Genomic DNA, 21,248 nt, shown 5'->3' on the forward strand with positions numbered 1-21,248 from the left:
TTTAGCCAATATTTGTGACAAGCTTTAAGTAAAAAGATATAGTCTGTAAAAAACCTAAGTATGGTATAGAATACTTATTTTCAACTACCTTCCAAATAAGTTTGAAATTTAGGCAGTATAAGAAGAAAACAAAAACAGATAACCATTCGCACAAAAATACATAAATACAGAAATAATAGTTCTGTGAAAGTAAAATAATTCTGTTAAACAAAGATATCAGACACCTATAGAACAAGTAGAACTTTTCCAAATAGAAAAGTAATTCAGAAGAGAAGAAAGAAAGAAATTAAATAGAGTTAAGGATAATATCAAACTACTATTCAAGGTTATACCACCAAAGGAGACTTTTACAAATAGCTTTATATGACACTTTTATGTTAGATTTAGGAACCAGCTATAAAGAAAAGTAACTTACCCTCCATCGAGAAAATAATCCACCCATCTTTTATTTGTAGAAACTGGGCGCAATGATAAATATCATCAATTGGTCCAAGGAATTCACAGCTAGAAATAAGGCAAGTATTTTAAAAATTTAAGTTAAACACAAAGTGTACCTACTATAAAATTCAAATACTGCAATACTAAAAATACTATGAAATATTAATTTCTTTGGACTCTACTTATATGAAATGCAAATTCAGACAGTCATTTAGATAGAGTCTACCTTTTTAAAATCCATTCTTCAAAGTCAGAACATATTTTAAAGTGAAAATAAAGCTGGAAAGACTTTTTTAAATGACAAAGCATTTTAGAAGTGTATATACATACCACTTTGTTTTTTTCTGTTCTTTAAAGTAGGTTCTCTATATTGTTCTTGCAACAAAAGTTTTATTATACTACTTTCATTCTACATAAATAAAACTGTTCCTGTCATTCAGTTGTCTCCCAACTAAACTATTTACTTAAAATTAGGAATGTCTTACAATGTTCAGAATAACATCACCTTACCAGTAATAACAAAAAGCCAACTGGATTTTAAAGGAAATAAGAATTACAAGGCTACCTGTGACCTTGAACAAATCATTCAATGATTCTGAGCCTTAATTTTCTGTACATTAGAGTTAATAGTATCACCACTTTCTCACAGGATAGTCTTTATTATTACCATCTTATACATAAGAAAACTAAGGGAAAAGAGGGTTTAGTGATTCCCAACAGTTCAGAAGAAATATGGCCGAAAGCCCCTTTATCTCCAAGACTTCTGGTCTTTATTACTAAACACTACTGTTCAACACTCAAACAATGCTCTCTGAAATTTTGTCTAAGTCCCTCAAAATAAATAAATAAGAAAACTAGTAGGACTTCATTTCAGCTAGCTGTATAGTCCCTTCCTTTATTTTTCTGTGACTCTCAAATGTTTTATAATAGAATCAGCAAAATTATATTCTAAATCAATTGTCAGTCAATACTTATATAAATTTTTATTTTTTTAAGTTGAAATGGCAAAAGTATACTTTCATACTAGCATTTTTCCCAGGTTATAGTTAGATACTTGCCAATGTGTGAAACTACTTCATTTCTAATCCCCCCCCCAAAAAAATTATCTAAGCCACACTCTTCACATTTTTTAATCATAAATGTAATTACAAAATACCAGTATCAAATAAGAACATTTACTCTGCAACATCATTTATATATTGCAATTAGCATAAGGCATACCTATGTTGGAGTTACTTAATTAAAAAGGTAACAAAGGGCCTAACTATAAAATACGTTCACTTACAAAGTAATTTCTAAGGACAGAAATAACTTTAATCTGTCCTGAAAAATTCTGAAGTTTATAAACAGAATGAATGTTACAAGTCACATTTAAGTTGCAATCTAAATATTATTAATCATTTAAAATCAGCTCAGTATTTGAATTTCTAAAATTTCTAAATGTGGTTGCAGGAAATCTAGGCATTTTAATGAATAAAAGTTTAAATTCCTATCTGAATCAGGACATTAAATCTAAAAACCTTCTTGAGATGCTAAAAATAATAATCAAGAAAGGTGGGTAGAGAGGAGAGATTCATATAAACCACCTGTTATTCTCAAAGTATACATCATTCCACTATTTTGGAACTAGTTAATGGTATGTAGCACAGTATTCTGTACACAACTGACCTACACGTTTTGGTTTGAAACAGAATTATATCCCTCCAAGTCAAGTTTGTAACCATCACACCCTGAGACTGTGATTAGAGTTTTTAATACTTGAAATTAATGGCAACAACAATATAAAGACTTGATAAGTTCTTCATTTCCAGCAGGCCCTAAAACAACTGCTTTACATGAATTTTATCATTCAGCTACTACTATCCCTCCCTTTTACAAATGAGAAACCTGAGCCTAGCGAATTGAAAAGATTTGCTATGGTCCCAAAGACATGAAGTAGCAGAGCCAGATCAAAACATTTTAGTTTTGATTTTTCTAAAAAAACACCCAGCTATTCCCAATAAAACAAAATAAGAAATAAAGTTGGCTTTATATAGATTAGACTGGAATATTTTTATATAAAATATATGAAATATATTTTCAAATATTTCCAAATATTTTCTCAAATAGTTGATATACAGAACTACTAAAATGGAAAGTAAGTAATAAACACAAGAGACAGTATTAATACAATGTATCATGTAGCCCAATTCCTTTACTTTATTAAATTTGAATGCTGGAATCTACACTAAAGAGAAGTTAAATGATTTGCCAAAATCATGTAGCTCCAGCTAGGGGCAGAACTAGTACTAGATGTCTGCAACCACAGCCCTTTTTTCTATATATCACTTTAAAATAAGTATAATGTGAAATATATGCATAGCATCACAATTAATACTAACTTTGACACTAATTATTGGAGTGTTGGAAGTGTTGCTTGGAGAATTGTTTTGGTATAAATGAAACAATCCACTGCTTAGCCTCTAAGATCCCTGAAGCAGGGATTGCTCTTTTCAATTTGGCCTCTAAAACAACATTAGAGTGACAGTCATTAAATGCCATATCCATGCTTTCAGGTTCATAATCAAAGAAACAGTCAGCCTTCATTGTTCCAGCATTTTTTCCCCATCAAATCCTGGTATTAAAGAAACTGATATACTACAATGCACATGTAATGGATGGTACTCTCCAGCAGACATGAAAACATAACAAAATTAAGTAATTACATCACAACTTTCTCTATAACTTTAATTTATTTTTTTCCTTAGGATCAGACTGATCTAAATATAACTTTAATTTCATACTGCTTCTATATTCAACCACTGGGTCTCTCCTTTGCACCCAAACATCTCAATTCCAATTCCTGTGGCCCATCACTTACTATAGAATCTTAGACAGATAAGTTAACTTGCTTGTTACTCAATTTCCTCAACTGCAAAAGTGGGATATATAGTTAAGGAATCTGTTAAATGTTGAAAGGCTTAAATGACATAATATATTCTACACTATTTACAACAGTGCCTGACACATAGTAATTGCTCTATACAAATTAACTGTTTTTACTTCTGTGGTCTTTGCTAATACATCTCTGCTTCCTTTCAAATACATAGAAGCAAATAACCCTAGCATTCCCTTCTGAAGCATAAATCAAATTGCTTGCCCTTGATTGGACAGATGGTTCAACACCAAGTGGCTGGTCTCCAAGAACTCTTCCATGAACATGTACAGAGAGTCTTTTTCCACTGTGATATCACAATGGAACTTGTCATGACCTTAAAAGCTGGGTGCATCTAAATATGTTTTGCAATGAACAGTAATGTCCACCATATTATTTAAATATTTTCTACTAATTGCTATTCACACTCAGAATTTGGGTGTCAGAATTTAAAATCTTGGGAAATGTTTTTCTTAAATTTTCAGCTCGCTTCAAGTCACATTAAAATAATGAAGTAATACTGACCTGGATTCAAAATATGGTTCAACTGCATACTAGCTATGTTATCTTGGACAAATTACTTAAACTCTCTCAGTTATTGCATTTGTAAAATGTTAAAAAATATTTACACTTCACAGAATTGTTGTGTGAATTAAATGAAATTATATATCACTTGGTACAGTGCCCAACACATAGTGTTTAATAAGTTGTAGCCATTATTATTACTTTATCAGAAAACTTATGTATTTATATGGAACACATTTCTAACTTCCTATAAAGAAAACACCTATTTCATAATTTTAAAATTGGAAAATAAAATTAGTTTATATTTTTACTGAAATTGTATTGCTCTCATTTTCTCTAGTATTAAAAATAAAGCAAAATAAAAATATTCTGCACTACTCTATTTAAAAATTCTGGTAGGCCTTTGGAGAAAAAAACAAAGGTAGTTTTATGTTTATCAAATTCCAAACTTAAGTATAAACTATTTAATCAGCATCAACAATAACTCCATAAGGCACTGTACTATACAACTTAAGATTAAAGGCGATTTGTTCTAGAACTCTAACTTTCAAATGAAAGATAATTCTGAAATATCTCAAACCGCATTTATTGCCTCCCACAAAAAATATTAATAAAAAGAAGTACACTTCTAAAAGCACTTTTATTAGATAATGATTAAGTGTTTCCCTTCGTGGTAAGTGAATTTTCATTCTGAACTACAAAAAAAATGACTATTTGATTAAAAAGATTTCTATTATGAAATCATACCTTTTTGACAGCCACATAAGTCTCCCTTTTCTTATAGTCTTTCAAGTTAATATATAAACACTATATAAGGTTATTAACAGCATTACTGAGCTGATCTCATTATCTGAAAGAGACCCTTAAAATTCTAATTTTAAATGCACCACTCTTGTTTAAGAAAATGCATTCAAAATCAACTTGGTTTGCCTAAGAACAAACTATGGGGGCTGCTGAGGACAAGGGATTAGCATTCCCTCCCAGTTAGGACATATTCCTGAAACAAAGTTTACTCACACCCACCAAACCGCTGTTGAATAAGGTCGATTTTGTCAATGGTGATATCTAGACTAGAGAAGGGAAAAAACAGTAGACACTAAGCACCACAAACCAGAGGCCAAGTGGGGAAAGCAGAACATGGAAAACTGAGTGACTCACAGGTCCTGCTTGGTACTGTGACAGTAACATCAGCAAAACAGTTCACCAATTCTCACTCTATCTACCCGCAAGTACAACACTAAAGAATTAAAACTACGCATTGATGTAGTTGAGACCTGCTTTTCTCCATGTGCCACGCCCACGACACTGCGCATCTTCGCCCTTCCCCTCCACCCTTCACACCGCCCACCATTCCTCAAATAAGGACAATGGGTGTAGAGCTGCTTCTCCAAGTAGCACATAATCCACGCCCACACGCCAGCGCCGAGCAGCATGACACTGACAGTTTTCAGTCCCTCCGATCTTTCCAGTTCCTGGAGCCTCCGCACAACCCAGAAAAAGAAGAGATGGGTAGAACACTCAAAGCGGATAGTTCAGCATAGGATCTGCTAGTTTGGGACCTTCTGACCCTTTTCCTCGACACAGGTGGGCCAAAGAGCTGGGGCTCAAGCCAGTCACCACCTGGAATCTCTGAGAGCAGAGCTGGGGAAACTACCAGCCCTCGGCGGGGCAGAACCGGGTCTCCAGCACTCCAGCACCGCCTCTGCCACTGTGACAGGAAACCAAGGGGACGTGGCGGCCGGACTGGGTCGGCGCGCTCCGTAACGGGAGTATGCCCGGCCGCCGCCGCGGAGCTCTTAGGCCACTTGGCACGCGGCGGGGGCACCCGGGAGAAGCAAGCGGGGGAACCGGGAGCTTATTTCCCCCGGGGGAAGCTCAGCGCGCCATCCCCCTGCAAAGCCCTCCCAACCGCCCTCATCTGGAGCGCTCTACCTGCGAGAAGCGGGCACAGCCCGGCCCTGGCGTCCGCCCCTGCCAGCCTCGGCGGCCACCGCGCAGCCTGCCTCCAGAGCAGGCAGCAGCCGCCACCGACGGAACGCTGGGCCGGGCCAGCTCCTTCCCATCAAACCCCGCGCTCCCGCCGCCCGCCAATTGGCGCCGCGGCTGGCGCGCGCCGCTCCCCCGTCACGTGACTGGGAGCGGGGCGGGCAGTTGGGGCGGGGCAGGCCGAGCGGTTGGCCTGGCGACGTCAGTGGGTGTGTGCCGGGCAACCCTCTCAGCCGAGCTCGTCTTCTCAGGGGTGTGGTGCCATGTGTCATGACTCTTACAATACAGCTATTTGTTACTCTTCGTTTGCCTCCTTTTCTTTTATTTCAGAATGTTACGAGGGGTACAAACGTTTAGGTTACATAAATTGCTTTTGATGCCTCCTTTTAATGTCTGTTCTGCCAAGTCTCGCTGGAGGAAGAAGACCCCGAAACTAGTCCTGGTGGTCTCAGACCGCGGGGAGAGAAAAGAGTGGGGGGAACAAAGGCTGGGGAGTTGAGGAGGGTGCAGATGGGCGCGCCTGGAAAGCAGTGCCTCCTGCAGAGTCCGGGAGAGCTGCCCGGCTGCAGGCTGCTAGTTAAGACTGCACTGCTTAGAAGAGGCCAATTCCCAAACAACGGGAGGGGGAAATTCTGCCTGGACCCCTGGAGTGCTGGAGGCTTTTGTCACTCATGAACGTCAAAAAGAGTCCTTTGATGACTGGACGCTTACCTCACAAGCTTGAGACGCCAAACGATGTTGATTTCAAACTGGCGGGTAAGAACGTAAGCTCAGTTTTTGGTCTTAAAACTCTTAACCTCAAGAGCACTCTCCAGAGGCCCTGATACGTGGGCCCACGAAAAACCACCCAGGCTATATTTTAGATTTGAAACATTTACTAAACGACGTTAAGTTTCCTAGTCAACAGGAAAAGACAAATACTGAATAACAAACGATTCTTGAATGAGAAAAATGACTAGAGATGTGCACATGGTCACATGGATAAGGGTAGGGAAATTTCAGAGAAGGTTTTTATCATGTTTTACACTTGTGACATGTTTTATCCCATGTGCAAACATTTTTCATGGTTTTTTTTTCCTACTTCAGTTGCATACACACATTATAAAATAAAAAGTTCCTGATTTTTAAAGAGTATAATAGTTTTACAATATTGTGTTCAAACTTTGACAACACAAACAGGTAAAGTAAGAACAACTGAGCATAGTATCTAGTTGGTAAGAATAATTTTTTATATTAAAATCTATCAAATAATTCACTGTTGGAGTTCCTTGCCCTAAATGCTAAAAGTTTTAGTTACAGTTCTGTAAACTTGAAAGGATGAAGGCAAGGGAACTAAAGTTTAGTGTGTTACTGTGGATCAGGCACTTATAAATGTAGAAGAAAATGTACAGAAACATTTCACCTGTTTTGATATGAACATTTAACCATTTTATTTTTCAAACTTTGCTGTTTCAAAGTATTAAAGTCCTATGCAGCTATATGAGTACATCTCACCCCAGAAGATCTCCTTTCCTAAGAGAACCAGGAAGAATGATTTTTCCACTTGCTAATGATTTGTCCTTTAGTTTTAATTGAGCCATCAATGTCTATGGTAAAGAAAAGAAAAAACAGGAGGCAGGGAGACAGAACTACCTGGATGCAAGAGATTCCAAAAACCTAACTTGAGTTAAAATTCCCTAGGGTATTGCTCTAGGAAGGAGAGAGATTTGACCTGGCAAGGAAGGGAGAGACATATTTAATCATTAACTCTTTTTAAGGTTAGTGTCATTTTTCAAATGAGAAAAGTGGAAAGATTATGTACATTGTTGAAAGTAACTCTAAACCACTACCTCCTTTATATTAAGAAGTAAGAGGTTGTCAAGCAAAGCTAGGGAAAGACATTATAAGCAGAGAAATCAACTTAAGCACTATGTGGCTGGACTACAGGGTGATTGCAAATATTTATAGACAAGGCCCTGTGTTAAGTGCTGAGAATACAGAGGTAAATAAAAACAACTGTCCTAAGGCAGCTGACAATAGTGGGAGAAACCTTAAAAAACAAAAAAGAAAAGAAAGAAAAATACAATACAGAGTAAGTGCTGTGATAGGCTAATGTTCAAGGTATTAGAAAATGATAAGACAACAGCAGTCAAAGGGGATGTGTGAAAGCCAATGAAGGTGCTGCTTTAGCAGAGTCCAAGTGTCAAGAGTTATCCCCTACTAATCCTAAAATTGTTCTAGGACACAGTCTAAGGAAGTGAAATCAGAAGAACACCAGAGAATACTTTGAGAGAGGAAACAAACTGCTCAAGCCAATGGAATTCTAAGTGGTCTGATTAAACAATTTGAATTTATCTAGGTGATATGACAACTTACAGTAGGGGCATTCATTAATCTGATCGGAGAGGTTAGGGAAGGCATCCTTGAGGAAGTCACACTCAAATAGAGATCTGAAGGTTGAGAAACTGAAGAAGGGAGAGAGGGAAACAGAGGGAATATCGTATGTAAAGGGCTTTTGTCAGTGGGGAACATTGCAGGGCCTGAAAGGAGGCCATTGTGGCTGGAGCACAGGTTACCGAATGCTACAGTATAAAACTGTAGACCAGACTAAGCAGGGTCTTATAGGCTGTATTAAGAACCTTAATATTTTTCTTAAGAGCAAAGGGAGAGAGAATATTTGACATGATCAGATTTTGAAAAGATCATTCCAGGTGCAGTGTGGGAATACAAGCAGAGCCAGCACTGGACCAATTTGATCTATAAGTGGTGGTTAGTGTTGGTAGGAGTTCAAGTAGACTAGGGTAGGAACAAGGAGATGGAGACAAGTGGGGGGAATGGAGCAATGTAGAAAGTAAAATGGGAGGTGGTGGTGATGGATTCAGTTATGGTGGGGTGGGATGGGGACTGAAGGAGAGGGAGAGGTCTGATGATTTAGGATTTCTGCTGGGCCCAGTAGGTGGCTAGTAATGCTATCACTAAGAAACAGGGGACACCGAAAGAGCCAGGTTTGAGGGAAAAGGGTGATTTCGATTTGCACATATTGAATTTAATGTTTTGTGGACTTCAAGGACAGGTGGAAACTGTTGGATCTATGAGTCTGCAGAACTGAGCTTGAGAAAAAAAAATGTTATAGTTTGTAATCTGTTCTTTTCTGCAGGGTACTTATTTTTTCAAAATGTAAAATATCAAAATTTAAATATCTTTATTTATTATAAGATGTTTTTAGATATACTGAGAAGAACAAAATTAAAAAGTAAAAGTCTCTAGAGCAGTTTCCCAGACTTCTCTGAGAATCACCAGGAGCCCTTATTAAAAATCCAAATTCTCAGACATCTCCCCTAGAGATTCTGATTTCACCTGTCTGGTATGGGGCCTAGAAATTTGGATTTTTAACAAGTACTACTGGTGGTTCTTCTGAGTGGTTCACTGGTGGTTCACTGAGTTTATCTGGGCAGTGGTACTACAGTACCAGAGGCTACCTACATGAAAGTCACATGAGAGAGGTGCTTATTAAAATGTAGACTCTTGGGCCCTGAAGACTAAAATCTCTAGGGATAGAAGGGTTGGGAGGAATGAAAAAAGGAAAATGGTACCATACTAGGTGGTCCAAGACTTTACCCTTCATCTTTGACAGAGGTGTCCTAAGCTCTCCACTGGACAGCTCAGAGGCAAGTAGGCATCCTTTGCTGGATGAGGTATATTTAGGCAGCAGGCAGCCTGTGATAACAGCTTTCCTGGCTCTCAGTCCAGCCCTCCTGCCCTGTCCAGTGAAATGGCATTCAGTCCACTCAGATACTCTCTTTTTCCACCACTCCCATCAAGGCCCATCCTTCCCTCCCTTTCTCCCCACCTAGTCTTCTACAGTGTTTGGCTCCAAAACCCTGCACCTCTACTGCCTCCAGTTCAGATGTCTCTGAGCAAATCTTCTGGGCCAAGTATGAGAGGGAATTAGAGTCAAATCTATGTTTCACTCTTGGCAAGGATTTTTTATTCTTTTCTTTTTTTAAGAAACCAAGTCTCACTCTGTTGCCCAGGCTAGAGTGCAGTGGCAAAATCATAGCTCACAGCAACCTCAAACTCCTGGGCTCAAACGATCCTCCTGCCTCAGCCTTTTGAGTAGCTAGGACTACAGGCACATGCCACCATGCTTAACTAATATTTTTATTTTTTGTAGAGACAGAGCCTTGCTATGCCGCCCGGGCTGGTCTCAAACTCCTGGCCTCAAGCAATACTCCCACCTCAGCTTCCCAAAGTACTGGGATTATAGGCATGAGCCACCATGCCCCGCTAAGGCTTTTTTATTCTCAAGAACCTACTTTGGAAGTGCTTTTAAATACTGAGCTGTGTCAGGGAGGAAAAGCTTTTCTACTGCCCTCTTATATTCTCCCTTTGGGGGCCTGCAAATTGAAATGACAAAGACAGACAGCAAGAGAAAAAAAAACATCTAATTACATATGTACACACAAATGAAAATTCACCCATAAATGTGACTCAAGGTGGTCAGAATTTGTAGTTTATAGGGCATGAAGAGGCAGACGGGCACTTCTGGGAGAACATATGACTTCTTCAAAGGAGGGGAGAAGAAGGAAAAGCATTAAGGGAAAAACAAATGCCATTTTGGAAAAATACATGGGCTTTTAGGAGAATGGATGGAAGATATAATGGTTTTGTAACAATGTCTGGGTATGGTGCCACTTCTCTACAGAAGAGAATATTAGAGTTGCTCCCCTGGAAGAGATTTATAACAATTGAGTTCTTTGGAGAATCTTTGTTTTGGGGAAGGTAAGGGATTTCAAGAATTCAAATGCCTTCAGTTTAAAATAATTTTTATGCCATAGTAGCCACTGGACCCCTATAATTCTTAGTTCTCTTTGTAGTCTTGCTGTAACAACTGCAAGTCTCTGTGAGACACTGTAGATGCTTCTGAAAGGGGCAAGAATCTGCAAGTATGAAGAAAAAAATGAGAAGATCAAAATTATATTTAATAATTTTGTGATGGCAAACATACTGAAAAGTTTATGAAACTGAAGTGTGTACTACTTAAGACTCTTAACACAAACATTCATGTAACCCCATCTGGGTGAAGTAGAATAGCAGTCTAATGTTTTTTGTCACCAAGAACTGGTTTCATGGAAGACAATTTTTCCATGGATAGGGAGGGGCAGAGTTCAGGTGGTGATGCAAGCAATGAGGAGCGGCTGTAAATAGAGATGAAGCTTCACTCACTTGCTCACCGCTCACCTCCTGCTGTGCAGCCCAGTTCCTAACAGGCCACAGACCAGTATAGGTCCATGGGCCTGGGATTGGGGACCACAGAAGTAGAACATTACCAATACCCCAAAAGGCTCCAATGTGCCCCTTCCTTTATGGCCCCCATGTGCCTAGAGATGGCCACTATCATGATTATTATCATTCACTTCTTGCTTTTCTTTACATTTTACTGCCTAATTACTCAACCTGAAACAATATAGTTTAATTATGCCTGCTTTTTAGTTCTATGTAAATGGAATCATAGAGTAAGTTTTTTGTTTACATGTCTTGCATTTTTTTGTTCAACCTATGTCTTTAAGATGTACCCATGTTGGCCAGGCTCAGTGCCTCACACCTGTAAGCACTCTAGGAGACCCAGGCGGGAGGATCGCTCAAGGTCAGGAGTTTGAAACCAGCCTGAGCAAGAGCAAGACACTGTCTCTACTATAAATAGAAAGAAATTAATTGGCCAACTAAAAATATATAGAGAAAAAATTAGCTGGGCATGGTGGCACATGCTTGTAGTCCCAGCTACTCAGGAGGCTGAGGCGGAAGGATTACTTGAGCCCAGGAGTTGGAGGTTGCTGTGAGCTAGGCTGATGCCACAGAACTCTAGCTCAGGCAACAAAGTGAGACTCTGTCTCAAAAAAAAAAAAGATTTACCCATGTTGATATGGCTGTAGTTTATTCATTTTATTGCTCTAGGTTACTATATTGCATGAATATACCATAATTTATCTACTTTATTATTGATGGATGGACATACAGGCTATTTCTATTACAGTTTTAGGCTATTATCAGCAATGCTTCTGTGAAAGTTTGTGTACATACACATTATATATATATATATATATATATATATATATATATATATATATCTCCTAGAACACATAAACACATATTTCTTTGGAATTTTTATCTTGATGTGTAATTCCTGGTTTATAGGGCATGTATATCTCCAGATTTGTAAGATCACGCCAAGATTTTTCAAAATGATTGTACCAATTTATATAACCAAAAACAATATATAAAGTTTCTATTGTTCCATGTCCTCATCAATACTTGATATTGTCAGACATTTTAAATTTTATCAATCTAAGGGATATGTAAAGCCAATTGATTGTGGCTTTGTTTTGCATTTCCCTGATTTTCAATGAAGAATAATAACACCTTTTCATAAGAGCATTGTCTCATTGTTCAGGTCTTTTCCCATTTTTCTGTTGTATTGTTTGTATTTGTCTTATTTATTTGTATTCATTAGATAATGTGGAAACTAGTCTTTATTGATTATATGTACTACAAATGTTTTTCCCACTTTGTGGCATGTCTTTTCACTCTCTTAATGATGTCTTTTGATGAAAAAAAATTGTTAATGGAGTCAAATTTATCACTTTTTTCCCTTATGGAAAGTGGCATCCATATCCTATTTAAGAAATCTTTGCCTACCCTAAAGTCATTAAGATTTTTATATTGTCTTCTAAAATTTTATTGCCTTGCTTTACAAATTTTATGCAAGGAAAAAGTGAAATTAATTTTCTTATATATGGAGAAAGGGAGGCATCTATAGTTCCCTATCCCCCACCATGTGGAAAATGAAACCAGCACTATTTACTGAAAGACAGTCCTTTTTCAAAAAATGGTACAGGGTTATCTTGGTCATAAGCCAGATAGTTATGCATGTGTGGATTTGTTTGTGACCTCGGTATTCTTTTCCATTGACCTCTTATTTTTTTTAATATATTGATGAATTTAATATGCTAATATTTTCTTTAAGATTTAGAGGGCTCTCATGAATGAGATTGGCCTATAATTTATCTTTCTGGTAATGTCTTTCTCTGAATTTGGTATCAAAGTTATTTTAGCTAGCCTCATAAAATGAGTTGATGAATATGCTTTCTTTTTTCTAGACAATTGTTATTACTTTAGCCCATTTGTTCTTCTTGTCTTTGGAATGAAGTCATCAAGAGTCCCCCAAAACCTCATTTGGATTTTTATTAAAATTTCTTTGTGTATATTAATTTCAGGGAAAATAAAATCTTTCCAAATGAGCTTTTCCTCTCTGGAATATGGTAACATTTGTTCAAGTGCCCATCCTCATATGTTCTCAAAAAAAATTTCTCATTTTCATTATATAGGTCTCCTTTCTCCTTATATTAATAGTAGACAGAATTCTGAAGTCTTTCTAAAATTTCCACCCCTAGTCAGTAAAACACTAATCCAGGCACTGCTATGAAGGAAATTTACAGATGTAATTAAAGTTAAGGACCTTAAAATAGAGAGATTATCCTGGATAATCTGAGTGGGCCCAATCTAACCACTTGAGCCCTTGGAAAAAGAGAAATTTCTCCAGCTGGAGTCAGTTAGATGTGGCAGAGGAGAGAAGCTAAGAAAAGATGAGGCAGAAAGGGAGGTCAGAGAAATTCAAATCTTAAGAAAGACTGGACACATCATTGCTCACTTTGAAAGTAGAAGAAAAGGGCCTTGAGCCAAAGAATACAGGTAACCCCTAGAAGCTGAGAATGCTTTATGTTTGGCAGCTAGCAAGCAAATGGAGATATCAGTCTTACAATCTCATGGAATCAAATTCTGTCAACAACCTGAATGAGCCTGGAAACAGATTCTCCCTTAGAGCCTGCAGGAAGGAACACAGCTTGCTGATAGACTGTAGCCTTATGAAACCAGAGCAGAGAAGTAGTTGAGCCACTCTATGCCTGGATTTCTGACCTACAGAGCTGTGAGATAATAAATGGGTGTTATTTTAAGCTACGAAATTTATGGTGATGTGTTACAGCAGGAAAAGAAAACTAACACCCACCTTTCTTAGTAAGCAAAAATATTTTGGGGAGCTCACCAGGTAAGCCTTTACTCTAAACAGAATGATTCCAAAATGGTCACACTGCTCTATTCCTGTGACTGATATTTTCACCTGTTAGAGTTCAGACTGAAAATGCACATACTGTATTTATAAGGGAGGTGGCACTTGAAGGTGCTATCGGCTACATCCTGAAGGTGGGATTGGTAGACAAGACACTACTTGGAAGGAGAGGGACCGCAAATAGAGGCACAGCACCAAAAGCCAAGAGCATGGGATATAGCAGAATGAATAGTGTGGCTCTTCAGCCTCTGTTTGCTCATTTCAAATTTGGGCTTGTCTATCACATTCTCCTGAAGCAAATGTGTGCTAAATGTGGTTCCCGTGTTCTAATAAAAAAATGAGAAAATAAAGTCTAGACTTCGGTGAAATAGCTCAGAAAATATCCAATGTATCTTGATATTGACATATATCAAGTCTAACATTAAAGATTTCTGTTATCATAAATTGTGCATAATTCCAGAGACCATTTGTGTCTGAAAGGCATGATTTACAATTAGAACACAAGGTATCCTGCCATAGAGACCTGTTTCAAAACTCCATGCAAACTCAATCTAGTTATTGAAAGAGAGAAACATTTCTTTCTTACAATTAAAAAAAAAAAAAGAAACTTTGTCATTCTAGAAAAAAAAAAATATATATATATATATACATAAGCTAAGCAGATTTTTAAAAATACATTCTTGGCTTGGTGCCCAGTAACTTCAAAAGGTGGCATTCTAATGCTTCCTATGTAATAAATGATATACGTGACAAATCTGGTGAAACTTGAGTCTTCTCCAGTGTGCATGTAATGCTTACACATAAAACAAGGAAGATGTAGCTTTAGCTAATTCATACTGAGATTTATTGTTAATAGGAGTCATAAGAGTGCAGAGTGTTTCACAAAGCATAAAATATGGAAGACAGGTTCCCTACCCTGAGGAGCTTAGTAAAACATGTGCAGGCAGTAGCTAACAGGAAAAATATTAAGTCATCATGATTTACAAAGTGGTCACCAATGGAAGACTGGATACATGAAAGATGCCTTATAAAGAGAGAATAGGAAAATGTATGGAGTTTGAAAAAAGAACTTATTGCAAAAGCTTGAAGGAAGAATGAAAAAGAGATGACAGAACAAAGTTCTAAGAAATGATGAAAGAGGAGAAATTGGAGAAAAAATGGAGACAAAAATGGACAAAAGACTCAGGGTGCTGTGAGACATAAACCAATATATGAATTATACAATGTAAGATTGATTCATTTACCAAACTTCTAAACTTAGACAACTGGAAATTATATAACTCATTTCTTATAAAATTTAAGAGATGGTTTTCCCAAATAATAGACACTCTGCAAAATTTCTTGTTCAAGCCATATTCCATCTATAACATAGTAAATATAAATAAAATTTCATATAGATCTGTATACAGCTGAATTGTAAAGGACTTTAGAAGTTTAAGAATTTTTTGAGCTATAGTGTAAAAGGATCTTCACTTTAGAAGATATATTCAAAAGCAGTAGTTTTTTAAAATATATACATATGCTACAGAAAATTCTTGATGCTGTAGCAATGCTGAAATCAGACCCGCTATTTCCCTACAAAAGGAAAACCAACTTTCTGTACAGTGTATTCAGGGTCTGTGGCATCTCCAGGCTCCACCTCTGGAGATGGAAGCTCCACACAACAGCTTCACCAGACTTCTCTTTATTCCTTAAATAGGTCGCATGCAGGGAATTGTCTGTCCAAATAATTCGCCTATTTTAATTGGATTGTTTGTCTTAATTCGTTTTGAACATTCTTTACATAGTCTGAATATTAGTTCTTTTTCAGACATGTGACTTTCAGATATTTCTCTCATTCTGTGGGGGCTATTCATTCACTTAACATTGTCTTTCAGACAGCAAACATTCTTAGCTTTTTTTGTTTGTTTGTTTGTTTTTTGAGACAGAGTCTCGCTTTGTTGCCCAGGCTAGAGTGAGTGCTGTGGCCTCAGCCTAGCCCACAGCAACCTCAAACTCCTGGGCTCAAGCAATCCTGCTGCCTTAGCCTCCCGAGTAGCTGGGACTACAGGCATGTGCCACCATGCCCGGCTAATTTTTTCTATATATCTTAGTTGGTCAATTAATTTCTTTCTATTTATAGTAGAGACAGGGACTCGCTCTTGCTTAGGCTGGTTGCGAACTCCTGACCTTGAGCAATCCGCCCGCCTCGGCCTCCCAGGGTGCTAGGATGCTAGGATTACTGGCGTGAGCCACTGCGCCTGGCCAAACATTCTTAGCATTGATGAAAGGAATTTATCATTTTTTTCTTTTATTGGTTGTGCCTTTGGTGTCATATCTAAGAAATATTTAATCCAAAATCACAAACATTTCCTCCTATGTTTTCATATACAAGTTTTGTAACTTAAGATTTTGCTTTTAGGTCTTACAGTTCATTTTGAATTAGTTTTATATAAAGTTGAGGTTTGGGTTAAGGGTATTTTTTTTTTTTTTTTTTTTTTGCATATGGATGTCAAACTGTTTCAGCACCATCTGTTGAAAAGATTGTCCTTTTTCTATTGAACTACCTTTATACCTTTGTCAAAAATCAATTGGCTGTATATTCGTGAGTCTATGTCTGGGCTCACTATTCTTTCCACTGAGCTATGTTCCATATTTTTGCCATTTGCCACATCGTGTAGACTATTATACCTTCACAGTAAGTCTTGAAATGAGGTGGTTCATGTCTTCCAACTTTGTCTTTTTTAAAAATTGTTTTGGCTATCCTAGTTCTATGTGAACTTTTAAACAAACTTATCAATTTCTAGAAAAACAATACTTTGCTGGGATTTTTATTAGGGTTGCATTGCTCTATAGATCACTTTGAGGAAAATTGGCATATTAACAATATTGAGTCGTCCAATCCATGGATATAGTATTTCTCTCCATTTATTTAGACCTTTGATTTCTTTCATTATTTTGTAGTTTTCAGCATACAGATACTGCATATTTTTCATAGATTTACACCTAATTATTTCATGTTTTTGGTACTATCATAAATTATACTGTGTTTTAAAATTCGATTTCCAAATATTTGTTGGTAATATGTAGAAATAAAACATATTTCAACCTTTTGTCCTGCAACTTTTCTAAAATGATTTATTAGTTCTAGGAGGTATTTTTGTAGATTCTTTGTGGTTTTCTATGTAGAAAATCACCTAGTCTAAACAGAGTTTCATTTCTTCCTTTCTGAGCTGTATTTTTTAAATTTTATTTTCTTGCCTATTTTGCACTATCTGGTACTTCCAGTGCAATAAGAGTGGTGAAAGCAGATATCCTTGCCTTACACTCAGTCTTGGGGGAAAAGATTGAATCTTTTCACTTATTATAACATATTCAGTGTAGGAATTTTAGTAGATCTTTTTACTAGGATAAGGAAGTCCCTTCTTATTTTGCAGAAAATATTTATCATGAATGGATTTTTAATCTTTTCAAATGCTCTATCTGCAACTATTAAGATAATCATATGGTTTTTCTTTTTTCTTGAGTTGCTATAATGAATGATATTGACTTTCAAATCTTGAACCAGCCTTGTGTTCCTGAAATAAACCCTATGTGGTTATGACATGTTATCCTTTTTATATATTGTTGGATTCAATTTACTAGTATTTTGTTAAGGATTTTGCATTCACGTTCATGGGGATATTGCTCTCTAGTTTCCTTTCTTATAATGCCTCTATTTAGTAAATGATTTGGGAAGTGTTCTCTCCTATTAATATTTTCTGGAAGAAAATGTGAAGTATTGATATTTGTATTTGGCAAAATTCACCAGCAAAGCCAATTTCATTGTTGAAAAGTTTTTAACTGTAAACTCAAATTCTTCCATAGATAGATAGATAATTCCATAGATAGATAATTCAGATAATCTAATTCCTATTGAATGCTCATTGACAATTTGTGTATTTCAAGGAACTGATCCCTTTCATCTAAGTTGTCAAATTTATTAACATAAAATTGTTCATAATATTCCCTTATCAGCTTTTTAATGTCTATGGAGTCAATAGGGTCAGTAAGGATGTCCCTACTTTCATGTTTGATATTGGTAATTTGTGTCTTCCCTCTCCATTTTTCTCATTCAGTCTAGCTAAAGGTTTATTGATTTATTTTTATCAAAAAAATAATTTTTGGTTTCATTGATTTTTCTCTATTATTTTTCTATTTTCAATTTCACTAATTTTTGCTCTTTATCATTTTCTTTCTTCTGCTTGCTTTGGTTTTAATTTCCTCTTCTTTTTCTGGTTTTTCAAGAGAAAGTGCTGATCCTTGATGTGAGACTTTCTTATTTTCTAATATTAGCAATTAATGCCTCAAATTTCTCACTAATCACTGTTTTAGCTCCATCCCTATTTTGATAGTCATATTTTTGTTTTAACCAGAATATTTTCTAATTTTCCTTGTGTCTTTCTCTTTTAGCCAGGCTGTATTATATTTAGAAATTGTGTTGTATGTTTAATATTCAAACATATGGGGATTTTCCAGATTTCTTTTCGTTATTCAATTCTGGTTTCATTATTTTATGATGTGAGATCATACTTTGTATGATTTTATTTTTAAAAAATTTGTTATGGTTTGTTTTTTTGTCCAGAATATGGTCTTCCTAGGTGAATGTTCCATATGCATTTGAAAAGAATGTATATACTAATTTTGTTGGGTGGTGTATCCTATAAATGTCAATTAGGTATAGTTAGTCAAAAGCATTGTTCAGGTCTTCCATAGCCTTGTGACTTTCTGTCAACTTTTGTCAATTACTAAGGGGAGGATATTAAATCTCATATATACCTATGGATTTATTTCTTCTTTAGTTTCTATAGTTTTTTGTTTCATGTATTTTGAAGCTCTGTTGTTAAATACATACATATTTAGGATTGTTACCTCTTCTTGGTGAATTCACCATTTATCATTAGGTAATGTTTCTTTATATTCCTGATGGTATTCTTTATTCTGAAGACTATTCTGCCTAATATTATTATAGCCACTCCAGCATTGTTTTGATTAGTGATTGAGTGATATATCTTTATTCATCCTTTTACTTTAACCTATCCTATGTCTATATTTGAAGTGGATTTCTTATACACAATATATAGTTAGGATCAGTTGTGATATCTCCTTTTTTATTCCTGATGGAGCTTATTAGAGATTTCTCTTTTCTGCTTTTCGTTAGCTTAGCCAATGGTGTGTCAATTTTGTTTATTTTTTCAAAGAACCAACTTTTTGTTTTATTAATCTCCTGAATAGCTTTCCTGTTTTCAATTTCGTTTAGTTCTGATTTGATCTTGTTGATTTCACTTCTTCTGCTGGGTTTGGGGTTGGTCTGTTCTTCTTTTTCCAGCTCTTTGAGTCGTTTCATTAGATTGTCTATTTGTGATCTTCTTGTCTTTTGGTTATAGGCATTTATGGAGATAAACTTTCCTCTCAGAACTGCTTTAGCTGTGTCCCAGAGGAGTTGATAACTTGTCTCTCCATTGTCGTTTTCTTTATAGAATTTTTTTATTTCCGTCTTGATTTCTTCATTTACGTAGTAATCATTTAGTAGGAGGTTGTTTAATTTCCACGTTTTTGTGTAGAAATGTGAGTTTCTGTTAGGGTAGATTTCTAGTTTTATTCCACTGTGATCTGAGAAGGTACATGGTATGATTTCTATTTTTTTAAATTTCTTGAGATTTTCTTTGTGTCCTAGGATATGGTCAATCTTAGAGAATGTCCCGTGAGCTGATGAGAAGAACGTATATTCAGTGGATTTTGGGTAGAATGTTCTGTAGATGTCTGTCAGACCCAATTGTTCTAGAGTTTTGTTTAAGTCCATTATTTCTTTATTAATTTTCTGTTTGAAGGATCTGTCTCGTGCCGTTTTTTCTAAAGAAGACAGAAGAATGGCCAACAAACATATGAAGAAATGCTCAACATCTCTAATCATCAGGGAAATGCAAATCAAAACCACAATGAGATATCACTTAACCCCAGTGAGAATGGCCTTTATCAAAAAATCTCCAAACAATAAATGCTGGCGTGGTTGTGGAGAGAGAGGAACACTCCTACACTGCTGGTGGGACTGCAAACTAGTTCAACCTCTGTGGAAAGCAATATGGAGATACCTTAAAGCGATACAAGTGAATCTACCATTTGATCCAGCAATCCCATTGCTGGGCATCTACCCAAATGATCCAGTGACACTCTACAAAAAAGACACCTGCACTCAAATGTTTATAGCAGCACAATTCATAATTGCAAGGCTGTGGAAACAGCCCAAGTGCCCATCAATCCAAGAATGGATTAATAAAATGTGGTATATGTATACCATGGAGTACTATTCAGCTCTAAGAAACAATGGTGATATAGCACATCTTATATTTTCCTGGTTAGAGCTGGAACCCATACTACTAAGTGAAGTATCCCAAGAATGGAAAAACAAGCACCAGATATATTCTCCAGCAAACTGGTATTAACTGAGTAGCACCTAAGTGGACACATAGGTACTACAGTAATAGGGTATTGGGCAGGTGGGAGGGGGGAGGGGGCGGGTATATACATACATAATGAGTGAGATGTGCACCATCTGGGGGATGGTCATGATGGAGACTCAGTCTTTTGGGGGGAGGGGGGAAATGGGCATTTATTGAAACCTTAAAATCTGTACCCCCATAATATGCCAAAATAAAAAAAAATTAAAAAAATATATATAGTTAGGTCTTCTTTTTAAATATAATCTTACAATATCTATTTTTTACAGGTCTAATTTATATACAAATAACTGCATGTATTTAATGTATACAATTTGATGAGTTTGGACATACACATACTGTAGTGAATTCTTACAATTTTATGCTACCTTAGCATCCATTTTGAATGTAAGTTTAGCTTTATTATTTTTTTTCTAGAGACAGGGTCTCACTCTGTCACCCCAGCTGTAGCAGAGTGGTGCAATCATAGCTCACTATAACCTCAAACTCCTGAGCCCAAGGGATCCTCCTGCCTCAGCCTCCCAAGTAACTGAGACTACAGGTGTGTGCTACCATGCCCAGCTAATTTTTTTATATTTTGTAGAGACAGGATCTCTCTCTCTCTCTGTGTTGCCCAGGCTGGTCTCAAACTCCTGGCCTCAAACAATCCTCCCACCTCAGTTTCCCAAAGTGCTTGGATTACAGGCATGAGCCACAGTGCTCGGCCAAATATAAGTTTAACTGTTTTATACCAGAAGCATGGCTCAGTCAACCTTGACACAGTTTCTAGTTTTACAGCTCCTTTCAGTTCTTCAATGTGATTGAT

General features: G+C 36.6%; 1 protein-coding gene across 5 annotated transcripts in view; it reads right to left on the bottom strand.

The window, feature by feature from the left end:
- The window catches only part of LNPK (lunapark, ER junction formation factor), a 69,286-nt gene extending 63,252 nt beyond the window's left edge, over positions 1 to 6,034 (bottom strand). For 2 of the 5 annotated variants that reach the window (XM_012753402.3, XM_076005664.1), the window contains exons 1-2: positions 5,810 to 5,949; positions 416 to 504 (exon numbers count right to left, since the gene is read on the bottom strand). In XM_012753402.3, coding sequence (XP_012608856.1) covers positions 416 to 442 — 27 coding nt within the window. In that variant the 5' untranslated portion in view covers positions 443 to 504; positions 5,810 to 5,949. Of the gene's footprint in view, positions 1 to 411; positions 505 to 2,819; positions 4,128 to 5,151; positions 5,192 to 5,809 lie in introns of those variants that run through there. The other 3 variants (XM_076005665.1, XM_076005662.1, XM_076005663.1) reach the window with 3 other exon arrangements.
- Between the last annotated feature and the right edge of the window lie 15,214 nt (positions 6,035 to 21,248).

Source organism: Microcebus murinus, chromosome 8 (assembly GCF_040939455.1).
Source record: "Microcebus murinus isolate Inina chromosome 8, M.murinus_Inina_mat1.0, whole genome shotgun sequence".
Taxonomy (NCBI): domain Eukaryota; kingdom Metazoa; phylum Chordata; class Mammalia; order Primates; family Cheirogaleidae; genus Microcebus; species Microcebus murinus.